This window comes from Natrix helvetica, assembly GCF_964273705.1.
Source record: "Natrix helvetica genome assembly, chromosome: 3".
In the NCBI taxonomy this organism is placed as follows: Eukaryota; Metazoa; Chordata; class Lepidosauria; order Squamata; family Natricidae; genus Natrix; species Natrix helvetica.
Genome location: NC_138549.1, coordinates 158,555 through 181,076, shown reverse-complemented (window position 1 = coordinate 181,076; position 22,522 = coordinate 158,555). Strand labels below are relative to the sequence as shown.

The window sequence follows — 22,522 nt, the reverse complement described above, 5'->3', positions numbered from 1 at the left end:
CCGTGGTTTTGGGGTGGGATATCATCTGTATGCTGATGATACTCAGCTATACATTTCCACCCCGAACCACCCCAATGAGGCCGTCGAAATGATGTCCCGGTGTTTGGAGGCCGTACGGGTCTGGATGGATGGCAACCAACTAAAACTCAACCCTTCCAAGACGGAGTGGCTGTGGCTTCCGGCCTCCCGGTTCAACCAGGTGCTTCCATCTCTGGCCATCGGGGGCGTGCAACTAGCCCCCATGGAACAGGTGCGCAATTTGGGCGTCCTCCTAGATGCCCGGCTGTCCATGGATGACCATGTAACAGCCGTGGCAAGGGGGGCGTTCCATCAGGTCCGCCTGATGCGCCAATTGCGCCCCTTATTGGACCGGGATGCCCTACGCACAGTCACCCATGCGCTAGTGACGTCTCGCCTGGACTACTGCAATGCTCTCTACATGGGGCTTCCATTGAGATGCACTCGGAGACTACAGTTGGTCCAGAACGCGGCCGCGCGGGTGATTATGGGGAGGACTAGATACTCCCCTGTAACACCTCTCCTGCGCGAGCTGCACTGGCTTCCTGTGGTCTACCGAGTGCGTTTCAAGGTTTTGATTATGATCTTTAAAGCGCTTCATGGCACAGGGCCTAGTTACATGCAGGATCGCATCCTGCCCCACACATCCCTACGACCAATTCGCTCACACAGAGAGGGACTTCTCCGGGTGCCGTCCGCCAAACAGTGTCGGGGGGCGACACCCAGGAGCAGAGCCTTCTCTGTGATGGGCCCAGCCCTGTGGAATGACCTCCCCCATGACATCAGGATTACTTCCGATCTCCGCTCCTTCCGTGTACAGCTGAAGACCCACCTCTTTCAATTATCTGGCCTGGCTCAACCGTAATTTTTCTCACTCCTCCTGACTGTCTTTTTAAATTTTAAATTTTAATTGTACATTGGGTTTTTTACAATTGGGGTATTTTAATGGTGATTTTTAACTGTCTAAATGTTGTAATTTGTTACCTCCTCCGTGCATGTGTGTCTTTGTTTATATGTATGTTGGTGTGTTTGTACACATGTTTTATGTTTTATATGCCCATTGTACGCCGCCCCGAGTCCTGCCTGGAAAGGGAGCGGCTAATAAATCCAAATTATTATTATTATTATTATTATTATTATTATTATTATTATTATTATTATTATTATATCCAGCATATTTGTTCCTCTGTTCTAGATTAAACCCTTGGAGTTTCTTCAAGATCAAATCTACACTGACCATGCTGACACAATTCAACGAGTACCTTTGAAATGCCTCTCCTTGAGGAAACATATTTTCTCTGAAAATAAGTTTCTGTAAATTTCGGTTCCCTTGCCTAACAGTTCTGCCAGAGTAAGGAAACACGGCCGTACCTGATAGAGTTCAGTTGCAATAGGCAATACAAAAAGCTTGCGATGAAATCCAGGCTAGAATTGTGCACTGCAAAGATGACATCCCATCGCATCTGAAGGGTCTGCAAAACTTCTAGGAGACTTTGGGGCCCAGAAGAAGAATTCGATAAATAGTACAAGATGCTGTGGTTCAAACAGTTGTACAAGTTGCTCATAATTGACTCTTTGTGGAGAAAAAGCTTTCTTGTTACCTGTCAAAAAACAGTCAAGAGGCTCAGAATGCACTGTGTTTAGGGATATGACCCAAAATGTCCACGAAAATATGAAAATTTTTAAAATAATCCCAATCTAAGACACTTAAAAGCAATTATGCAACCAGATTTGCCACAAAATGTTGCAGAATGAGGAACTCTGTCTATTCCTCTGTTTTTCAAGGAATTTGTCTTTGCTTGTACTTCGAGACATTCAGCCACATGCAAATACAAATGAAAATGTTTCTTTTTTCTCTGTTGTTTTTAATCTGTGGCACGTGAGAATGTGCACTGAAATGCATATGCAATAATGATTCTTAAATGTCCATTTGCCTTGTGCAAAATTTTCTCTCATCCAACTACTTTCCTTCACCAACAAGCATGAGCGTGTGTGAGCATTCAAGCTGTCAATCCCCTCATAATGGAAATTAAATTTTGAAGAGAATTTAGGGTAACTATTTGTTGTCACAGAAGAAGCATCCCTGGGGTGGAAACCATCCCTAATAAGCGTACAGTGGCATCACTTGGTGCATCTGCTGCTATCTAGAAATGGCTGAGAATGGCACCTGGGGCGGGGGGGCGGGGGAGGAGCCCTTACCAGTTGCACTTGCTCTGCGATGAAAAGGATGGTCTTCCTCGGCTCTGCGACCAGCACTCCCTCGTGAAGTTTGCTTACCAGCTTCCGAGTAAAATAGCAAACATTTACTAGGAAATAAGGCCTGGCAGATTCCAAAACGTTCCTGGTATCCCCATTTCCTGCAAGGGGGAAGAGAAGGTTGAACTTCTAAAATGCAATCAAAAACAAGGAAATTTCTGCAGATTTTTTTCTGATAAAACATTATGTGGTCTCTTCTTAATTTTTGTTTTTCTAAAATTATTGGAACAATCTTCAATTTTTAAAAAATATAGAAAAAAGACCACCCCAAACAAAACAAAATACAAACTAAGAAAGAAAAAAAGAGAAAAACGTTACCTTGTGCTTTATATTTATTGTTACTGTATTTATTAATAAATATACTGTACTGCTAAATCTAATAAATAAATAAAATAAAATATAAACATTAGTCCTTATATTCGACAACCAAGCAGTCTAAACTATTAGAAAAATGTACGCCTTCGGTGAAGAAACTTTTATTTCTAAAAATAATGTTTGGATTAAGAAGTTATTATGTTATTTATGAGTAAGCAAGGTATCAACAGCCTCCTTCTGTCTAAGCTCCACTGTACTTTGTCAAAGACACAAATGTTCAAGAACACACAACCTATTAGATCGGGTAATGGAAAGGCACACAAGGCTAAAGGCAACAACAGCTCTTTATTAAAGTATAACAAGTAAGAACAATCCAGCGAAGGTTGAGTCTGACAGCAGCCCTTTTATAGGGAGCTGTCAGACCCTTTGACCAATGGGATTAAACCTCTGTTCCCACTGGAACAGAGGACCTCGGTGGAAACCACTGTAGTTGAAGGCCTCCCCTCTTGGATGGAATAATCCTACTCGTTACGTAGTCACGCAGGTAGGTTGGCTTTTGGGTAGCTCTGCCAGACCTGCACAGTTCAGTTGGAGGGTGTTCTTTGGACAGGTCAGATGGACCTGTTTGCTCAACAGCTCCGCTTGGTGGAAGCTCCTGGAACCTTTCACAGGCCGCGGCTGGAGCTTCTAGAGCCGGTTCGCTCGGAGCTTGCTGTGGGCCTGCAACATAACCAGATAAGTTTCCCGGTACCCTCGGGCTTGAGCTGTCTGTGGAAGGAGTGAGTGTTTGCTCCGTTTGGGTAGGGCTTTGGCTAACTCATGCAGGAGTTATCTCTGATTGTCTAAGAGTGGAATTGGAGAGGCAGCCACGGAGTTGGTCAATATGCCTTCTCCAATTCCGACCATCCTCGAGCTCTACAAGATAAGAGCGAGGCCCGGTGATGCCTATCACTCTGGCAGGAATCCACAGAGTTCCCCCGGCATAGTTGTGGGTGTATACTGAATCCCTTAAGGTAAATGTCCAAATCCTGCTTGTGGAGTCTGGGGGCGATGAGGCAGAATAATTGGGGTGTAGTCGGTGTCAGGCCTGTAGTTATGTTCTTTTTAGGATCTTTGGCCTGCCACACTTTCTTATAATTTTCTATGCTGTTTCAATAGTGTAGTAGTTGGGAGGGGGGAATAGAAAGGAGTAGGATTGTAGAATGTATTGTTGACATTCTTTTATAGAAGCCAAGGTCATCTTTTGTCTCCGCACCTCGACACCTGACCGGAACCAGAGGGGTGTAGATGCCAGCATGGAAGATGATGATTGGAACATGTGATGGACTGTGGGTATGGGGATAGATCATGAACTTTCAACTGGGTGGAATTTCAGGATGCAATTCAGAGTTGGAATTTTTCCATAGAGGTGCTAACTTGCCTGTAGAATAAATTGGACCTTTAAGGATGTTTTGCCTTGGACAATGATTTATTTCTGCATGGTATTTAGAACCCTAACATTATTCCAACTCTCCCCTTTAAAAATATTTCACTAGCACCCTCCCCCTCTCAATGGGGGAGGGGCTGGTGATGGAAGAGCTGGTGATGGGGGTCGCGGCATTCCCAACGCTGACCGGGACAGCGTAAATATCAGCGAAGAATTAATGAGAAGCTTTTGGTGATAAGAAGCTGAGTGCCGGAACTTCAAAGGCAATGGAATGCTGCTTCCAGTTTAATTGCATCTGGAGGAATGCAGGAGGAGAACCGACAAGAGGAAGGAAAGTCTCAGACCAAACTTCTTCAGCAAAACGTGAGTGCATGCTCCCCCTCCTTCCCCCCAGCTTGGAAGCAAGGCTTGGAGAAAAAAAAACACTAGAACGGAGGTTTGGGCTCCTTCCAGACGGCAATAAATGAAATGGCTTATTACCCTGCAACTAACTGGGAGAAAGATTCCCTTTCAAAATGGGAATTTCAACCGAGGCAGGAAGAAGGGATTTCGCCAGCATCTTTCATTTGCAAGCCACCACAAATGGGGCTGCAACCAGTAAATGAAGCAAAACCAGATTGGGTTTTCTTCCCAGATTTTGGATGGAAGAGATGCTACTGGCCACCTCCTTTGCCATCAGCATGGGGAAATGCTCCAAGCCAGCAGAGGGCACCTACTTGGCCCATAACTCCTCCAAGCCGGCAGGAGGGTCCTTGGCACATAAACCCCCCTAGCCAGCCATCATTGGTTGAGCTGCAACCTGTGAAGCAGGCAACCCTGGGATGGGTCTTAGCCTCAAGTCATGGATGGGAGGGATGCCAGTGGGCACCTGCCCTCCCTCAGCAGGTGGCACCATAGCAGAAAGCTGGGCAGTGGCCAACCGAGGGATTGACCTCCCCACCGGTTCCAGTCTCCCCTGCAAGGCCCAAAAAGGTTCTTACCAGACCTTCCTACAGAGAAGAAATCTCCATGGAAGAAGGGATTACCAAACAGAGGCCTGCAGTGTGGATGGCGGGAAAATGTGCGCCTGCAAGGCCCCAAGTGGTTCTTACCCCACCTTCCTACAGAGTAGCAATCACCAACATGGAAGAAGGGATTACCAAAGCCAGGCCTGCAAGATGGGAAGCGGGACAAGGTGCATCTGCAATGCCCCAAAAGGTTCTTACCCCACATTCCTACAGAGAAGCAATCTCCACCATGGAAGAAGGGTTTACCAAGGGGGAAGCTGCAAGTTGGAGAGCAAGGCAGTGTGATGAAACGGTTCCTAAGTTTAGAGATGTAACTAGGTTCCATTCCTTGTGGGGACCAATTAAATGCCACCATTGTTGTCAACTTGGCCACAGAGCGTCAGAGTGCTTGGCTCCAGCCCCAATGCCACAAATGTGAGCACCAACCACCACGGCGGTAAAGAGAGGGTCCCAGATGCCACCACAGAAGAGTCATCTGGGCCAACAACCTCTGGAAGAGGATCCCCAACTTAAGGTGAGGAAGTGTCCTACCAAGGGGGAGGCCTCGGAAGAGGAAAAGGGCAGACAATCTCCGGAGGAGGATCCCCAACTTAAGGTGACAAAGAGTCCAACTAAGGGGGAGGCCCCGGAGGGGGAAAAGCCTAAACGACCTCTGGAAGAGGATCCCCGACTTATGGTGACGAAGAGTCCTACCAAGGGGGAGGCCTCGGAGGAGGGAATTGCCGAAGAACAAATGTGTGTACCAATCGCCATGGTGGTAAAGAGAGGGCCCCAGATGCCAGCACAGAAAAGTCATCTGGGCCAACAACCTCTGGAAGAGGATCCCCAACTTAAGGTGACGAAGTGTCCTACCAAGGGGGAGGCCTCGGAAGAGGAAAAGGGCAAACAATCTCCGGAGGAGGATCCCCAACTGAAGGTGACAAAGAGTCCAACTAAGGGGGAGGCCTCAGAAGGGGAAATGCCCAACCGACCTCTGGAAGAGGATCCCCAACTTCAGGTGACGAAGAGTGGGAGGCCTCGGAGGAGGAAAAAGGCCAGCCATGGATGATTGAATCCAAGAGCCCAGAACCTACAGCACCTGCAGCAGAGAGCCCTAAATGGCCATGGGAAGAGGTCACAATGGACTTCATCATGGAACTCCCAGACAGCAGTGGGCATAAAGTAATTTGGACTGTTATTGATTTGTTTTCTAAGCAGGCATACTTCATTGCTTGCTCAGGATTGCCATCCGCAAACGAATTAGCGAAAATGTTTGTGAAACACATTTATCGCCTGCACGGAGTACCCAAGAGGATCATTTCAGACCGCGGAGTCCAGTTCACAGCCAAGTTCTGGAGAGAGGTCCTGAGATCCATTGGGTCCACACAAGAACTGAGCTCAGAGGTTCATCCCAGCATGAACGGCGCAGCAGAGGAAGTCAATGCGGTGGTGGAACAATACATCCGGTGTTTTGTGGACTATCAGCGAGACAACTGGTCGGACTTTCTACCCTTCGCTGAAGTGGCGTACAATGATGCGGTCCACAGCAGCACAGGATTAGCGGGTTTCCAGATTACCAGTGGCATGGAAGTGGTTGCCATGCCTGAGTTGCCTAGAGAACCTCCTTCTTTCATGTCTTTGAGTGAATGGATGGACATGCTAAAGCAAGGATGGGAGAATACGAAGAAGGCTCTAGCAGTTGCGGCAGAAGCCTACCAGAAGCAAGATGATCAACATCGCTCACTCCTAAACCCCTACCATGTGGGGGACAAAGTTTTTGTATCTACCAAATACATAAGATTAGAAATGCCTAGCAAGGAATTGGGTCCAAAATTTCTAGGTCCATTCCTAATAGTGAAGATAGTTAACCCAGTTACAGTTCAACTCAGTCTACCCAGAAGTCTAGGGGAAATTGACCCAGAATTTCATTGGAGCTTGTTGAAACCAGTAATTGGGTCTAACAGAAGAGCATCCACCCACGCTCAATCTCCTCCTGTAGTGATAGAAGGGGAAACACAATCTGAGGTGGAAAAAATTGTAGATTTCAGGCTGAATAGGGGTCGCTTACAGTACTTAGTGCATTGGAAGGGTTACCCTTGGTCTGAAGCTAATTGGGTGAACAGTGGGAACCTAAAAGTAGAGAAGTTAGTAAAGCAATTCAATGGGAAGTTTCCCGAGAAGTCAAAGGGTTCCCCTGGGTGGAGAAGAGGTGGTTAATTTTGTTATGTTAACTTTTATGTTATTCTCTTTGCAGGAAACATTTTTCTTTTGAGGAGAGGCCGCCTGTCAGGCCTGTAGTTATGTTCTTTTTAGGATCTTTGGCCTGCCACACTTTCTTATAATTTTCTATGCTGTTTCAATAGTGTAGTAGTTGGGAGGGGGGAATAGAAAGGAGTAGGATTGTAGAATGTATTGTTGACATTCTTTTATAGAAGCCAAGGTCATCTTTTGTCTCCGCACCTCGACACCTGACTGGAACCAGAGGGGTGTAGATGCCAGCGTGGAAGATGATGATTGGAACATGTGATGGATTGTGGGTGTGGGGATAGATCATGAACTTTCAACTGGGTGGAATTTCAGGATGTAATTCAGAGTTGGAATTTTTCCATAGAGGTGCTAACTTGCCTGTAGAATAAATTGGACCTTTAAGGATGTTTTGCCTTGGACAATGATTTATTTCTGTATGATATTTAGAACCCTAACAGTTGGTCTAAGTGGGACCTTAGCCAGCGACCCATGAGAAGCTCGGAGGGGCTTCCCCCTGTAGTGACACTGGGTGTGATGTGCTGCATTAATAAATAGTGGTCAACCCATGTTTGCCAATCTCCCAGGCCCATTCTAGTGAGGGCCTCTTTTGCAGATCTCGCCATTCTCTCTGCCTGACCATTGGAGGCTGGATGGAATGGCTCCACTGGACGAGACAGGACCAGTCTCAAGGCAGTCAATGAGGAGGACTGGCATCTCGGTAGTAGAGTCAGCAAGAAGTTCAGGCAGCAGGCAGCGGCTCAAAGCGTTGGCGAGCCCCAAAGTGGCGCCTGGTCAGTGGATGAGACGGTAGGAGTAGGCAGCTAGGAAGATGGTCCATCTGGTCATCCACGGTGATAATGACACTGGGGTAGGTCAGTCTTCAGCAAGCAAACCCAGTAGCGGCTTGTGGTCTGTAATTTGCTCAAAATCACGGCCATATAGGTACTCATGGAAACTCTTTACTCCAGCCATGCAGCCAAAGCCTCACGGTCCAGCTGGCTGTAGTTTCGCTCAGCAGCAGACAAGGTCCTAGAGTAAAAGACTATGGGAGCCTCGGTTCCATTGGGCATGCGGTGGCTGAGGATGGCGGCGACGCCGAACAAAGAAGCGTCGCAGGTCAGCACCAATGGCAGGGTCTGGCTGTATTGTACTAGAAAAGTGTCTGCCGAATGGAGTCTTTTTTCTGCGGCAAATGCAGCAGCTTCAGCTCTGCCCCAGGACCACTTCGCGTTCTTTGCCAGGAGACAGTGTAAAGGCTCAGCAACGGTGGCTTTCTGTTTAAGAAAGACGCTGTAGAAATTAAGGAGCCCGAGGAACGCCTGCAGCTCGGTTTGATTGCGAGGTGTAGGGACGTCTTGGATTGCTTGAATTTTTTGGGTGGTCGGGTGTGTCCCAGAACCATCGATTAGGTACCTAAGAATCCAACCCTTGGAACGTTAATTTGGCATTTTTCTTTTTTGAGACGGAGGCCTTTGTCTCTAATTCTAGTCAAAACTGTTCGCAAACGTTTGAAAAGTTGTGCCTCATTTGCAGCCGATACCAAGATGTCGTCGAAATAAGGGACAACTCCTGGAATCCCCTGCAAAAGCCGTTCCATAACGCTTTGGAACAGTCCTGGGGCATACTAACACCGAATTGCAGGCAATGACATTTGAATGCACCCCTGTGCGTCACAATGGTTTGGGCCTCCACCATAGCACCCTCTACAGGCAATTGTTGGTATGCCTACGCCATGTCCAATTTAGCAAAAAAATTTCCTGAGCCTAAAGAATGTAGTAGATGCTGTGGAATGGGTACAGGGTAAGCGCTTTGTTGCAACACTTGATTTATTGTGCATTTGTAGTCCGCGCAGATGCGGACAGACCCGTCAGATTTGACAGGTATCACTATAGGGGTCTCCCAGCGTGCGTGATCAACTGGTTCTAGGATTCTCTGGCCTACGAGCTTGTCAATTTCCCTATCAATTTTTGGGACGCGCCCGGAGACTGCAGCTAGTCCAGAATGCGGCCGTGCGGGTTGTCATGGGAAGTTCTAGATATTCCCACATAACACCACGTAACACCACTCCTGCGCGAGCTGCACTGGCTGCCTGTGGTTTTTCGGGTGCATTTCAAGGTCCTGATTACTATCTTTAAAGCGCTCCATGGCACAGGACCTAGTTACTTGCGGGATCGCATCCTCCCACATACATCCCTGCGGCCAATCCGCTCTCACAGGGAGGGCCTTCTCCAGGTGCCGTCCACCAGGCAATGCCAGCGGGCGGCGCCAAGGAATAGGGCCTTCTCTGTGATGGGCCCAACCCTCTGGAATGACCTCCCCCCCGACATTAGAACCACCACGGACTTCCGCTCCTTCCGACAAAAATTGAAGACTCACCTGTTTCGATTAGCTGGCCTGGCATAATTATAATTTACAACTTCTACCTCCTGGAAGTATACTCTCAACTGGTTATTTTAAGGGTAGTATTTTAAATTTAATTGATTTTAGGGCTCTTAGAGCCATATTTTATTCTTCTATACAGTTCTTTTAATTTTTTAACCTCCTCCATCTGTATATGTATATTTATATTTATATTTATATTGTACTTATTACCTGTTATGTGTTGTGTGGACTGTACACCGCCCCGAGTCCCTTTTTGGGAGAGGGGGCGGTTTAGAAATGCGAAGAATAAATAAATAAAATAAATAAAAATAAAAAGGTACTCTCCTGGGTTTTAGCCTTATGGGGGCTATATTTGGGTCCAAATTAAAGGAGATCGGAGTCCCCACATACTTACCCAGACTGGTTCCAAAGACATCCTCGAACTCCTTAAAAATGGCTTCGGCGCCCTCACCTTTCAAGGCGTTGATACCGGTCACTTCTAGGCCCAGGACTTCGAACCAGTCAAGCCCCAGGAGGCTTTGCAGGTTGCCGCTGACCACTGTCACTGGGAGTTGGCCGCTGAAATGCTTGAATTTCACCCGGAAGGTGCCTTGGCCCACAATGGGGACCCGGTTTCCCTGGTAATCGCGAAGGCGGATGATAGGGGTGCGTAGATGCTGTTTCTTTAGGCTAGGGATAGCTGCTTGAGGGTTGACCATGGCATGATGGTCAGTGATGACCCGGTGTCAATCTCCATTTCACATGGAGAGTCCTCGATGAGGACTGTGACCTTCAGCTTTTTTGGCTGCCTGGTGCGGACTTGGCTGATTGAGGTGTGGTAAGTGACTCTAGTGTCACCCTCTGAGCGCCGTGGTGGCTTCTGCCAGCCCCCTTGGTTGGACCTCTCCTGGCGGTTTGGTGCACTTCTTGGCTGCCAGGTAGTAGCAGGGAGTTCGCTCCGGCACAGTTGACGATGTGCCCCTTTTGCTTGCAGCGCTGGCAGGTAGCATTGCAGAAATGACAAGCCGATCTTGCATGATTTCCTCCCTAGCTAGCGCAAGGCGGGAGACGTAGTTTGAATTTGGGCGCCGGCTGCGGTCATCTTCCTTGCCTTCTGAGCTTTCGGCCTCTGCAGCCTTGCGATGTACGCGTGTACTCTTTCGCGTGTCTCGTGGAGCGCTTTGGCGCTGCAAAGTTTCAGTGGATTTGACGGCCGATTCGGATGCCCTGGCTTCATCCAAGGCAATTTGTAGAGTGAGATTAGATTTAGTGAGTAACCTCCTCTGTAAATTAATGCGGTCAAGAATAAATTCGTCTAGGTCTCTGAACTCGCAGTACGCTGCAGCTTTTCATAGTGCTGCAACGTACTCGTTGATCAATTCGCCCTCCTTTTGGTTCCGAATATTAAATTCATGCCGGTGAACGTGCTTAGACATCTTGGGGGTATAGTGGGTCCTCAGCGTCTGCTGGAGCATGGACCAAGCAACCGATTGTAGCGGCGTTGGTTCAGAAAGGTCTTTCGCCGTTTCGAACATTTCCCGGCCACAGTATCCAAGGAACATGTTCTTCTTGCGGCCTTCAGAAAGGCCTATGAGGTCGTTGGTCTCGAGGAAGCAGTCAAACCGTAGCATATACGAGTCCCAGTGCTCGGTGACTGGGTCATACGGAGTCGGTGGGGCGTGCATGGCCATTTTGTGTTCTGAGGGCGTTTTGAGTTTGCCGTTCAAAAATGGCTGCTCGAAGCTGCGCTGAGCTCCAGGCTGGATGTACTTGCTGGATTGCTACGCTCTTTTTGGCTCGCCTAGTTGCCTTCCAATCCCATCCTCGTCGCCAGTGTTAGATCGGGTAATGGAAAGGCACACAAGGCTAAAGGCAACAACAGCTCTTTATTAAAGTATAACAAGTAAGAACAATCCACCGAAGGTTGAGTCTCACAGCAGCCCTTTTATAGGGAGCTGTCAAACCCTTCGACCAATGGGATTAAACCTCTGTTCCCGCTGGAACAGAGGAGCTTGGTGGAAACCACTGTAGTTGAAGCTAGAATCTAATACAACCCACAAGGATCAAAGGGGGGGGGAACCCTTTGAATTCTGCCCCACCCTGCCCACTGCTCAACGCAGGGATCCAGACTGGAGCAGGGGGACGTTACAGACAGCCTAGCCTTAGAACCTATTGCCACTTCCAACACTTAGCATGGCTGTTTGCAAAACAAAAATGAATGCTGGGATCTGTAGTTCAGCAATACCTGCAGGGACCTCACAGTACGTTCTGTGCGTGTCAGGTAGATTGAGATAGAAGAGGGCTGAACTGCAAGTGACACTTACCTGTTAAACTGGAGGTTTCCTTGTAATTTTGGCCAAGGTTGTAGACAATTTCTATAATGGAAAGCAATAGCTCTGTCTGGAAGTGCATCTTTTGCTCAATAGCAGCATTCTCTGGAGAGGCCTGTATTGCGATAATAGATAAACAATGGAGTCTGCAGGGAACGCTACTGGTTAGCATTATTAACAAACAGCAACAACCTCCCCCACCCCACCCCATGTTCTTAGGAAGGTTACATTATGAATGAAAAGGTTTTCAGATAATGTTTTCAAAGAATGAGAGAATAAGAATGAGACAGCAGTTTCCAGTACCAGGCCTTTTCCTCAATAAAAGGTTGGTGGTAATACTCTATAGTTCACTATCCAGACTGTAGTATGGCACAGAGAGCCATACTTGTATATCGTAAAATCCCCAAGGAAATTAACCTCGCAAAACCTTGAAAAAACTCCGGAATGCATGGGACATACAGCAAAAGGTGAGCTAAAGCATTCGCTTGCCCTCTGTTTTATCACACGTTTCTACTTGCAGAGTTTTCCTAAGTAACAATGCAAATAACAAGGGGCAGGATGGATGCGTCAGTGGCAAGTGAGGGACAATCCTGGAGCTTCTGACTCTCCTCCCTCCATCTCACCCCACAACTGAAGGGGCAGAGAAATGCATCAGACCTCAAGCATGAGCTCCAGGGGGTGCCAACTTTTGTCCCTCCAGTCCAGCAGCATTATTCCCATCAGGAGAAGTTGAACCAAGTCCCAAACGTCTTTCCTGGCTGGAGGCTGAAACCAAGAATCACAAAGACCAGCAGGGTTATTTGCATGGGAGGAGGCAACAGCGGTGCTGTGAGGATGGGACACCCTCCCCCTCCGCCATCTTGGAAAAACAGGGAAACATGAGCAATCCCAGCATGGGACCGGCAGGTTCTGCTGTATTTCCACACTTACATTTTATCCCCCATACGGAAAAAATAGATCAACAACTGGAATATCAACATAAAACCACAAATAAGACAGATTGCTAAAATGTAATAAAACAGCAGTCGTGATGTTAGATGAAATTGCATGCAGATAATGAGCAATGGCAGAAATAAAGGATGCCATAAATTAAAAGCCCTTTGAAACCGTATCTGGTGGGAAAGAGACAAAGATGGGTTTTGTCAACAAGAGTATCCCAGAGCCACACTCTGCAAGCGAGCTCGTCCTTTGCGGGGAAATCCAGATGCCCCTTCCCCAGCTACCACTTTGGACTCGCTCAGAATTGGTTTTCCAGGCTCAAAGGGCACATTAGGACCTTCTCAGTTTATGTTCCCACAGCCGGATGGCTGCTTGGAGAGCAATTGCGAGAGCAAGGGGGTCCTTACTGAGCAGTGGGCAGCATCGGTGACGTTTTCCTGTTTTGTCCTCCACGCTTCCTCCCATCATTTGAATAATATAACAACAACAACAACAACAACAACAACCAAAGTACAGAAAAATCGCTGCAGGCTGCGAAAACGGAGAACATTATAAAAACAATAGAAACAAAGGCAGAATATAAGGAAAAACAGCTGGATGACAGATTAAGTATATGGAAAACCAAAGCTTTGCATGGACAACACTTGAAAAACATTGAAGGACAACATGATGACAACTTGACGTGGACATGGCTTAAGATGGGAACCATCAAGAAAGAAATGGAAGGTTTAATACTCGCTACTCAAGAACAAGCACTACAAACTAATGCCATGAAAGCAAAGATACAAAAATCCACCAACAATCCAAACTGCCGACTTTGCAATGACAAAGTCAAAACTGTTTCACATTAATATGTGAATGCAGCAAAATCGCACAAATTGATTACAAAGCTAGACATGACCGAGTTGCTAAATTAATCCACTGGTCACTATGTAAAAAATACAATTTACCTGTATCCAGAACGTCATGGGTACATAAAGGGGAAAAAGTTCTCGAAAATGAGAAGGTGAAGATCTTGTGGGACTTTCGAATACAGATGGATCATCATTTGGAACACAACACACCAGATATCACAGTTGTTGAAAACCGAAACATACTATTTATTGACATCGCGGTACCAGGAGATGCCAGAGTTGAAGAAAAAGGACTGGAAAAAAATCACGAAATACCACAACCTGGCCATCGAAACTACCCGATTATGGATGAAACATGCAACAGTGATGCCCATTGTCATTGGGGCACTTGGTACCATGTCAAAGAATTTTTTAAGATACATCAACAAATTGCAGGTTCCTAACCCTAACCCTAACGCTGGCGCAGCCTGTATCAACCATCAGCATCAGTCAATGGTATTTGAGATGCCTTTTTAAATGTTCAGTTGACTGAGTTTCATGTTAAATGAATAAAGTATATCATCATCATCATCATCATCATCATTACCACCACCACCACCACCACCACCTGATTTCTGAGATGGTTTTACACATTTCAGGTTTCAGCTACAAACTATTATTCCAAGAATCTGCTTCTCTTTTAGAAATCCTGAGCCCCTGTTGCTTGTAGGGTGGCTTCCTGGCATTTCCCACCCAGGGGTTTAGATTAAAGGCTGCTTGTAGGGTGAGAGACAAACGTGTGGGCAACTTTCTTCCCTGAGCCAGGAAGAGAGGCAGGTTAGAAGGACAACATGTAGCTGGTAAAAAAAATGACCCTTTCCCCATATATTAGAAATAGCCTTAACATGTCTAGATCATTTATATGCTGCCTAAAAAGTACAGCCCAGGCTTAGGTGCAGAGTTAGACCAAGCACAGTTGAAAGTAGGAATCATTTATTGATTAATTTTATAGTCTATCTTTGCCTTCAAACTGATTCCCAAGACAGCAGTTCTTTCATTTCCCTTTTGACTGACTGGAGACTTCAGTTCAATTGGGATTATGCATCAATTTGTTTTCTGTCATCTAATTGTCTGGTATGATTTGAATATCATCCTTGAACATCAAATTTCAGATTCAGCCATAAGAGGAATAATATTGTCTGGATCGTAGATTTATCCAATTTTAAAAAATCAAGTATTCCAATTCCTCAAGATCTTGTCCATCTCTACACCAACTTGTGGTCTGTTCCATTACCACAATTATCTTGACTTCTATGGTGCTGGCTGCCTGCTGAACCCACCTATTGAACAGAACAGAATGGAATTGGCCACCTGGTCAGAAGAGCAGCCCTTCCTACCTGGGGTGGCCCTGAGGGGAAGGCAGCCAAGGCCAGGGCTTGGAGGAAGGGAGAGCTGGACCAGAGGGGATCCTGGGGGTACCTCTGGTACACCAGGTGGACGAAGTGGAGGATATTCTGTATGAAGCCAGTTTGCCAGGAATCCTCTCCCTCTGTGGGAATCTAAAGGGGGACATAAAATATGAACTTTTATCAAACAGCCATTCAATTATTTAGGTTTTACTTCAATTGAGGGAAGAGAAAATAAATGAGTGGAATGTAGAAATAAAAGCAGAGAAAGAAAAGCTTGGACACCTTTGAAGAACTTGGGAAAAAAGGCTTTCTGCCACTGAACTGAAAACTAGTTTGATTGTTTTTTTCTTTTTCCCTTTTTGGGGCAATCTGTCTTTCTTTTCTCGTTCCTTATTTCCATCCTGTTTTAGGGATGTTTTTCCTCCTCCTTGGGTACTTTGCTCCCTCCGTCTCCATCCTTAGTTTAGTTTTAATTGAAATTTAAATTTGCGATCTTTATTATTTCAACATTTATACTCCGTTTTATTCAATGTCAAGGATCACTTTTGGCAAGAAGGGCAGAAAAGAAGATTGGTTAAATAAAACAAATGAACTGAAACCCAGTGGAGAAACAGGGATTGGCATCCTAAGCAAATGTGCCCCCATCCAAATAGATTCTACATGGCAGAAGCTCAAGTCGGAGAGTGACCCTGCTGACCAGGTTCCCTGTCTACTGGCACATTCTTTAACCCTTTTTCTTTTCTTTTGTTCTAAATTTTCAAAACAGCCTAAGCTCAGGTGTGTGTAAATAGAGAGCAATCAGCCACTGGGGCTGCTTCACCCCTCCGTTACTCCCGAGCGACTGTGGGGCTTCAGCCTGCGACATCCCCAGGACAGGACTCACCTGACTGGTGAGGGACGAGACCATCTCCAGCAACAGAATGGCGGCCTCTGCACATAAGCCAGCTTTGACTACCCTCTCTGTCTGATGGTGGCACAGCAGCCACTCCAACGTTGCACCCAAATCTGCCTGGAAAATGAACGTCTCATGAAACAGAAGACAGGATGAACTTCCCCACACTGCTAAATAACAACGCAGGAACTGTGCGGGTGGCTCCTCTTGAAACTATCAGCCCGGAAGCCTAGAATTCTGAAAAAGAGGAACCTCCAAACAGTCCTCAGGTTACAACGTGATTTTTACTTCTAAATTCTATCCAAAATATGGGCAGAGGAGGGAACCTGAATCAAGATACTGAGATGCCAATTCTTATGACACTAAAAAAAAAATCAGGAGCAGAACTTGCATCTTCATATCACAACACACATTTGAGAAAAACTCCTTTGATGTGCATAGCCTGAATAAAAAACACTTCTCAATGTGTTGTTCTTCCTTAAGGTTCTTTGTGTTAGTGAAAAGTATTCATTAATACACTTTTTGAAAAAGAAAAGCAAAGAAAGCAAAATGTGAGGACCATTTATATCAGCATTTTTTCTGTTATGCTTATTTTGCAAGAATGTATATACGCACATCGTCATCCCAAAGAATTGCACAAGATATACCTGAATGTGTATACACACACACACATACACAGAGAGAGAGATTTTGTGCAGTTTAATCAATAACTAGCTGTGAGAGGTGGATTGCGTGGCATAGTATCACAGACCTTAATAAAACTTTCCTTTGTTAACCCTAAGGACAGGGGGCCACCCAGCCCTGCTTTGGGGAAGGGGACCTTATTCCCTCATGTGGCAATTAATTCTACGGGTTAACATCTCTCGTCACCAGGAAATATCTTACTTTATGGTGGTGATTAACCAGCACAATAAAATTAGTATTCAAATATTCACAATATCCAAAACTAAAACAACCATGTCAGGATAGTTAAGAAAAATATACGCAGACAGAAATATTTCAGATTTGTTTTTATGTGACTGTGGGACTGTATCAAAAGATTAACGTAATGGTTTACATGGTGATTCTTTTAAAACTCTAAGCTGTATGAGCTGGCCCTGTTTCAAATAAGGTTTTGATAGCTGATAGCAGAGGTGGGTTGCTCCCGGTTTGGCCGAACTGGTAGTGGTATTTTGGCCTGGGTCAAAGAACTGGCAGCGACCCAGGCTGGCCACGCCCCCAAACTGGTTCCCCAGTCTCCTCTGCTGTTGCCGGCAAGTTTCTGCACATGCGCAGAACAATTTTTAGTCAACTGTGCATGTGCAAACAATGTGTGGCAGGCACATACGAGCGAAGAGAGCAGTGCGCGTGCAAAGCACCTGCTCAGCGAACCAGTACCACCCCTGGCTGATAGGCATGAGATGTAAACAATACACAGAATAATTGTGATCGTATACAATGGGAATTTTGAAACCCTTCCCCAAAATGAGCTTCAGCAGAGATTTGATTCCCAGGAAGGGGGCTACACCGGGGATAATCGAGGCTGCTCTCTATGACATGAAGTCTCAGCAGCTTAAGGAAGATTCCTCTATTGAATATTGACGTTTCTCGTTCTGTTGCCTTTCCTGTGAATATTTCCTTCAGAGGGTTTATTCACAGTTAAGGTTTCTGTCCTTTCGCTTTGCTATTTCAGTTTCTACAAACCCTTTCCCCATGCTTCACCCTGTCAATGCAGTGGCTTACTTGAGTTTCATCAGGTGGCTTAGACCCTGGTGTGTCCAGAAGAAGTCCTGAGAGAAGGAGGCAAATCTCAGAAATGTGGGATGAGCTGCTCAGGAACATCTTTAGCCCCATTAATCCAGAGAGCGGATATGGCTGGTATTCAAACGACTGGGGAGAACTTTTCAAATTGTCTAAAACAAAGAAGAAGAAGAAGAAGAAGAAGAAGAAGAAGGAACTTTTTCTCAGGCTCTCTCTGAACTGCCTGCCAACTTCCTGACTTACAGGATAAAAGAAGAACAAGTAAGTCCCCAGGAAGGGACCAGACTGTCTTCTGCTCTTATTTACCCAAGGAAAGGCTACACAACACAGTCGTCGGTGGGTGGGTGATCTCAGCAGAAAAGCTTCTAGAGATGGGGGGCAGGGGGGGAGCAGGGAGACTGGATTCTCCAGGATCTGGTTTATTTTGGTTTAACAACCAAATAGCCAGAATTAAATTGTATGGGCCAGCAAATAAGACACCAAAAGCATGGTTCTCTCTTTTGGATCGAACAGTTAAACAGCTAAAACCCAAAGTGTGAAAGGTGAGGCCCAAAGAGGAGGGGGTGAAAGTGATATTAGTACACAATCCACAATCCCTTGGCCATCCAAGCTGGGCTACTAGATTTCCTTCAAATTTGGTCAGGGCTATTTTTAACAAAAGCAAAAACATTTTAAAATAATTAATAAATTCTATAGAAATCAAAGAGAGACAGAGGATAGATAGAGATGGAGGAGGGGAGGGGGGAGGGAGGGAGAGAGAGAAAGAGAGGGAGGGAGAGGGAGAGAAAGAGAGGGAGAGAGGGAGAGGGAGAGGGAGGGAGGGAGGGAGGGAGAGAGAGAGAGAGAGAGAGAGAGAGATGATAGATTTATTGAAATAATTAGTCATGATCCACAGCTAGCCTCAGCATCCCATTGCAAGCCAACCAGAAGCATTGAGGGCCTACCAGTCAAAATATTCAGCCCCTCTAAGCTGTTTTTCAGCCACAGGCCTGCCATCATCCCCTCTCTGAACTCATGCAGGTGTGTGCGGTTGTGCAGGAAATGGAACAGCAGTTTGGCTGCCAGCACAATTGTGGTTTTATGCACATGGCTTTGCATAAACATCAGGAACCAGTCGGGGCCCAAGGCCTGGAACATTTCTTCTTGGATCCTGTGAGGGAAACACTCTTAAATGTTATTTGTTGTAACTGTGTTACGTGGTGGATTTACTAGAACAACAGAAACTGAAAACATTTGCTAGCTCCTCAGCTGCTGTTGTGCTTTTAAAATCTCTTACTTATCCCAAACCTATCAAAGATTCAGTTACAGCCTAATCTTAACCTTGTTCCCATAGAAATAGGTTCCTCTGATTAAGTAAAAGCAACCCAAGGTGGAAATGGATTTTGAGGTTCACGCATCTCTGAAGCAAAGGAGGCCTCCCCAACGCTGGATCAAGGATGGAGAGGGACTTGCCAGGAGGAAGACCCAGCCTTCATCACTCCTGCTCTGCCTCCCCAGCCACGGCTCCCTCGGAGGCAGCGGCAGTGGAAGGATCCCTCATTTGGCTCCCATTGCCCAGAAGGAAAAGCTTCCTTGCAGCTTCAGGGATCCTGCTGGGAGACGGAATCCAATGTCCTGCCCTTTATGGATTGGTGTGTGTGTGTGTTTAAAAAAAATATGTACTGCCAATTCTAACACCTCTGGGCAATTCATAATAATCCTGTTTGGATCTGTCATAAGATCCAAACTTTCTCTTTCTTTCTTTCTTTCTTTCTTTCTTTCTTTCTTTCTTTCTTTCTTTCTTTCTTTCTTTCTTCCTTCCTTCCTTCCTTCCTTCCTTCCTTCCTTCCTTTTTTGTTTGTTTATCTTTATTACAGACTGTAGAGCAGAAAGCATTCAGGACAGAAAACAGAGCAATATATTGTTCTCCCATTCCCCCCTTAACTTTCCCTACTTCAGTATCTGTGTCATTTTCTGCTGATTAAACAGTTAATTATTTTAAATAAAGTGATTTATAGTTTTGATTAGTGGACAGGAGAGATTATAGAAAGAAAAAGTGTTATGTTCTGACTTTAGAATAAGAAGTACATTTATCATTATACTTTTAACCGCTGTAAAGAAGATTGTATACACACAGACGCACAGACGTTCTTACTTACACAGAGGACAAATGAAGTTTGTCTGGTTGTAGTACATCTAGCAGCATGCTCAACAACTGATTTCGAAGCCAGACCATTTTCCCAGGTGCCTGAGTTAAGTCTAAAAATCAGACAATCCAAAGAATGAATGTGAAATTCTGCATATGAATATATTTAACTGCTAATAAATGCACGATACAAAATGAAGTGAGCTTGAGCAGATCATTCACGTGGACTGGTAATAAGAAACTCTTCAAATATGAGACCATCCCTTGTTTTATTTTATCTTGTACGGCTAATACGTGGTCTCTTAGGAGGAATGGACACTCTGTAATCAGGCTTTATTCTGAAGTTTATAGTCCACCTTCAAATAAAATGTCCTTTTTATCCAAAGGGAAGCCTTTTCTTTGCAAACAGATTTCATGCAAGAGGCAAAGGCAATGCAGCCTGCCTTTGGACCCACTGTTAGATGGTATGCCTTCCTGCCCTAGTAGGCTGCTTTGCCTCCAGGGGTTTCCTGTCAGGTGAAGCACCGCTGCCCTCTCTCTTCGGGCAGGAATAATGGGGCCGCCTCCCTCCCTCCCTCCCTCCCTCCCTCAGAGGAAGCGCCCGGCCCCTCCCCGTGGCAGGCAGCTTAATGAGCGGTTCTCCAGGGCAAAGCAAGCAGCAGAAAGCTTCTCGTGGCACCAGAACTTTCTGTCTTCTTTCCATTCCTGCAAAATGGAGTTAAATGTTTCTTTTTGTACATAGACATTTTACGCTCTTAGCTACGAGCATAGCAGCAAATAATAAAAAAAGAAACAAGTGGCTTTTGGAAGTTTTTTCTATGTATTTCAATTTTGGTTCCAAGGAGGATTTTTTTTAAACTCCAAGCAAGGAAACAGGAAGAGCAGACAGGAGTTTGGACAGAGAGGCATTTTCATGCTCTTCCTTTCTCTCTTTTCCTTCTTCTTCTTCTTCTTCTTCTTCTTCTTCTTCTTCTTCTTCTTCTTCTTCTTCTTCTTCTTCTTCTTCTTCTTCTTCTTCTTCTTCTTCTTCTTCTCTCAAAGGTGAGAGACATCAGGGCTACGGTAGTATTACATCACATGCTATTTCTTGACATGTAACCCAAACAGTCCACGGCAAAATAAACTAGACAATCCATTAACTAAGATTTGGATATTGAAACAAGCAGACTTGCTTGAGAACAAGGCATGATGCAATGAAATTGTGATGTCCCACGCAAATACTTCAGGATTTGAGTCTGTATTGCAAAGCATGTTTTATCACTTGTCCACCTCCAGATGTCAAAGATGCAAGCCATTATGTACCTTATTTTCATATTACACGGGGAAATAAAAATATTCTATTTTTTTAGCAACACACAATTCTGTTTCATACCTTGAACAAATGGCTCTGGAATATTATTGGAGAAGGTCTCATTTTCATCAACAGATGCAGGACATAAAGTGTAAACCAAGAATAAGCCAATCCTGAACAAGAAAACATAGATCGATTAGATCTAATTGCAAACATGAAGACCTTCAAATCACTCTTAGGAGGAACCCCAAAATAATATTTTACGGGTGGCTCACAGGAGAAATAAATATTGCTGCTACTGATGTTTTCCTGCATCCTCACAAAGAAGGAAGACGAGGCTACTCATGAGTCTAAAATAAGAAGTCTGTCATAAAGGGAAGCTAAGCCTCCTCTGATGTCACAAAGCAGGGCTTCCTATCCTCACCAACATCAGCTGTTAGAAATGCGCAGGCAGGAATTAATGTCCCCATTTTTTAAAGTTGCTAACACTCTGGTAGAAAGAAGAAGGGTGCTGAGAAGGGAACCGAGGGGTGAGCAGAGTCATTGCAGCCGCCCCCCTCCCATCCCGGTTCCTCTAAGGTTGACCTGGCATGGATAAACTGTCCCTCTGCTCTTTCTCCCTGCCACTGATTGAGCTGGTGAAGGGGCGGGGGAGGCGTAGTCTTTGTTTTGTGGCTGGAGAAAAGCAAACTGTGCAGTGAGGAAAAGTCTTTTTGCTTAAGCCCAAGGGACACTTCCGTCCAAGGGACACTTCCTTCCGTCAAAAATTAAAGACTCACCTATTTTCAATCAGCTGGCCTGGCACTCTCTTAGTTTTACCCCCCGGGGATATATCTTAATTGGGTTTGGGTATTTTAATTGGGGATGTTTTTAGGGTTTTTATAGTATATTTATTTCTTGTACAGCCTTATCTCCTCCATCCAAATGTATTTAACTGTTTTATATTATTGTATTTTTATCTGCATTTGACTGTACACCGCCCCGAGTCCCTTTTTGGGAGAGGGGGCGGTTTAGAAATCCAAGAAATAAATAAAAATAAACACAGGGCTGCTAGCCACTGACGGGCTGCAGGAGCTGGGTGGAAATACCAGCACAGATCTTGGATGCTGAAGTGGCCCTGGAGTGAATGGTGGAGGAGGAGACAGATCCGACGGACGCGAGAGGCTGGGATCCCAGGATCCCCAAGGAGAAGAAAAAGCTTGGGAACCATCTGCACCTGCTGGACGGGGGTCAAGGTGAAATTCTTTCCTCTGCAAAAGACAAAGAAGTTTTTTTAAAAAAAAAGATTTTTTTTTTCTTTTCCTGAGGATAATGTAGCCACAACATTATTTATATTTCTGCTTTTGAACTTTTG

The 22,522-nt window shown here is 45.4% G+C and overlaps 1 protein-coding gene across 1 annotated transcript in view; it reads right to left on the bottom strand.

Moving 5' to 3' along the window:
- WDFY4 (WDFY family member 4) overlaps positions 1-22,522 on the bottom strand; it is a 130,448-nt gene that overhangs the window by 53,959 nt on the left and 53,967 nt on the right. The window contains exons 27-37 of the mRNA XM_081948944.1: positions 22,257-22,418; positions 21,250-21,341; positions 19,891-19,990; positions 18,697-18,902; positions 17,735-17,904; positions 16,004-16,129; positions 15,109-15,270; positions 12,597-12,704; positions 11,934-12,054; positions 2,218-2,375; positions 1,390-1,619 (exon numbers count right to left, since the gene is read on the bottom strand). Of these exons, the coding sequence (XP_081805070.1) occupies positions 1,390-1,619; positions 2,218-2,375; positions 11,934-12,054; positions 12,597-12,704; positions 15,109-15,270; positions 16,004-16,129; positions 17,735-17,904; positions 18,697-18,902; positions 19,891-19,990; positions 21,250-21,341; positions 22,257-22,418 (1,635 nt within the window). The remainder of the gene's footprint in view (positions 1-1,389; positions 1,620-2,217; positions 2,376-11,933; positions 12,055-12,596; positions 12,705-15,108; positions 15,271-16,003; positions 16,130-17,734; positions 17,905-18,696; positions 18,903-19,890; positions 19,991-21,249; positions 21,342-22,256; positions 22,419-22,522) is intronic.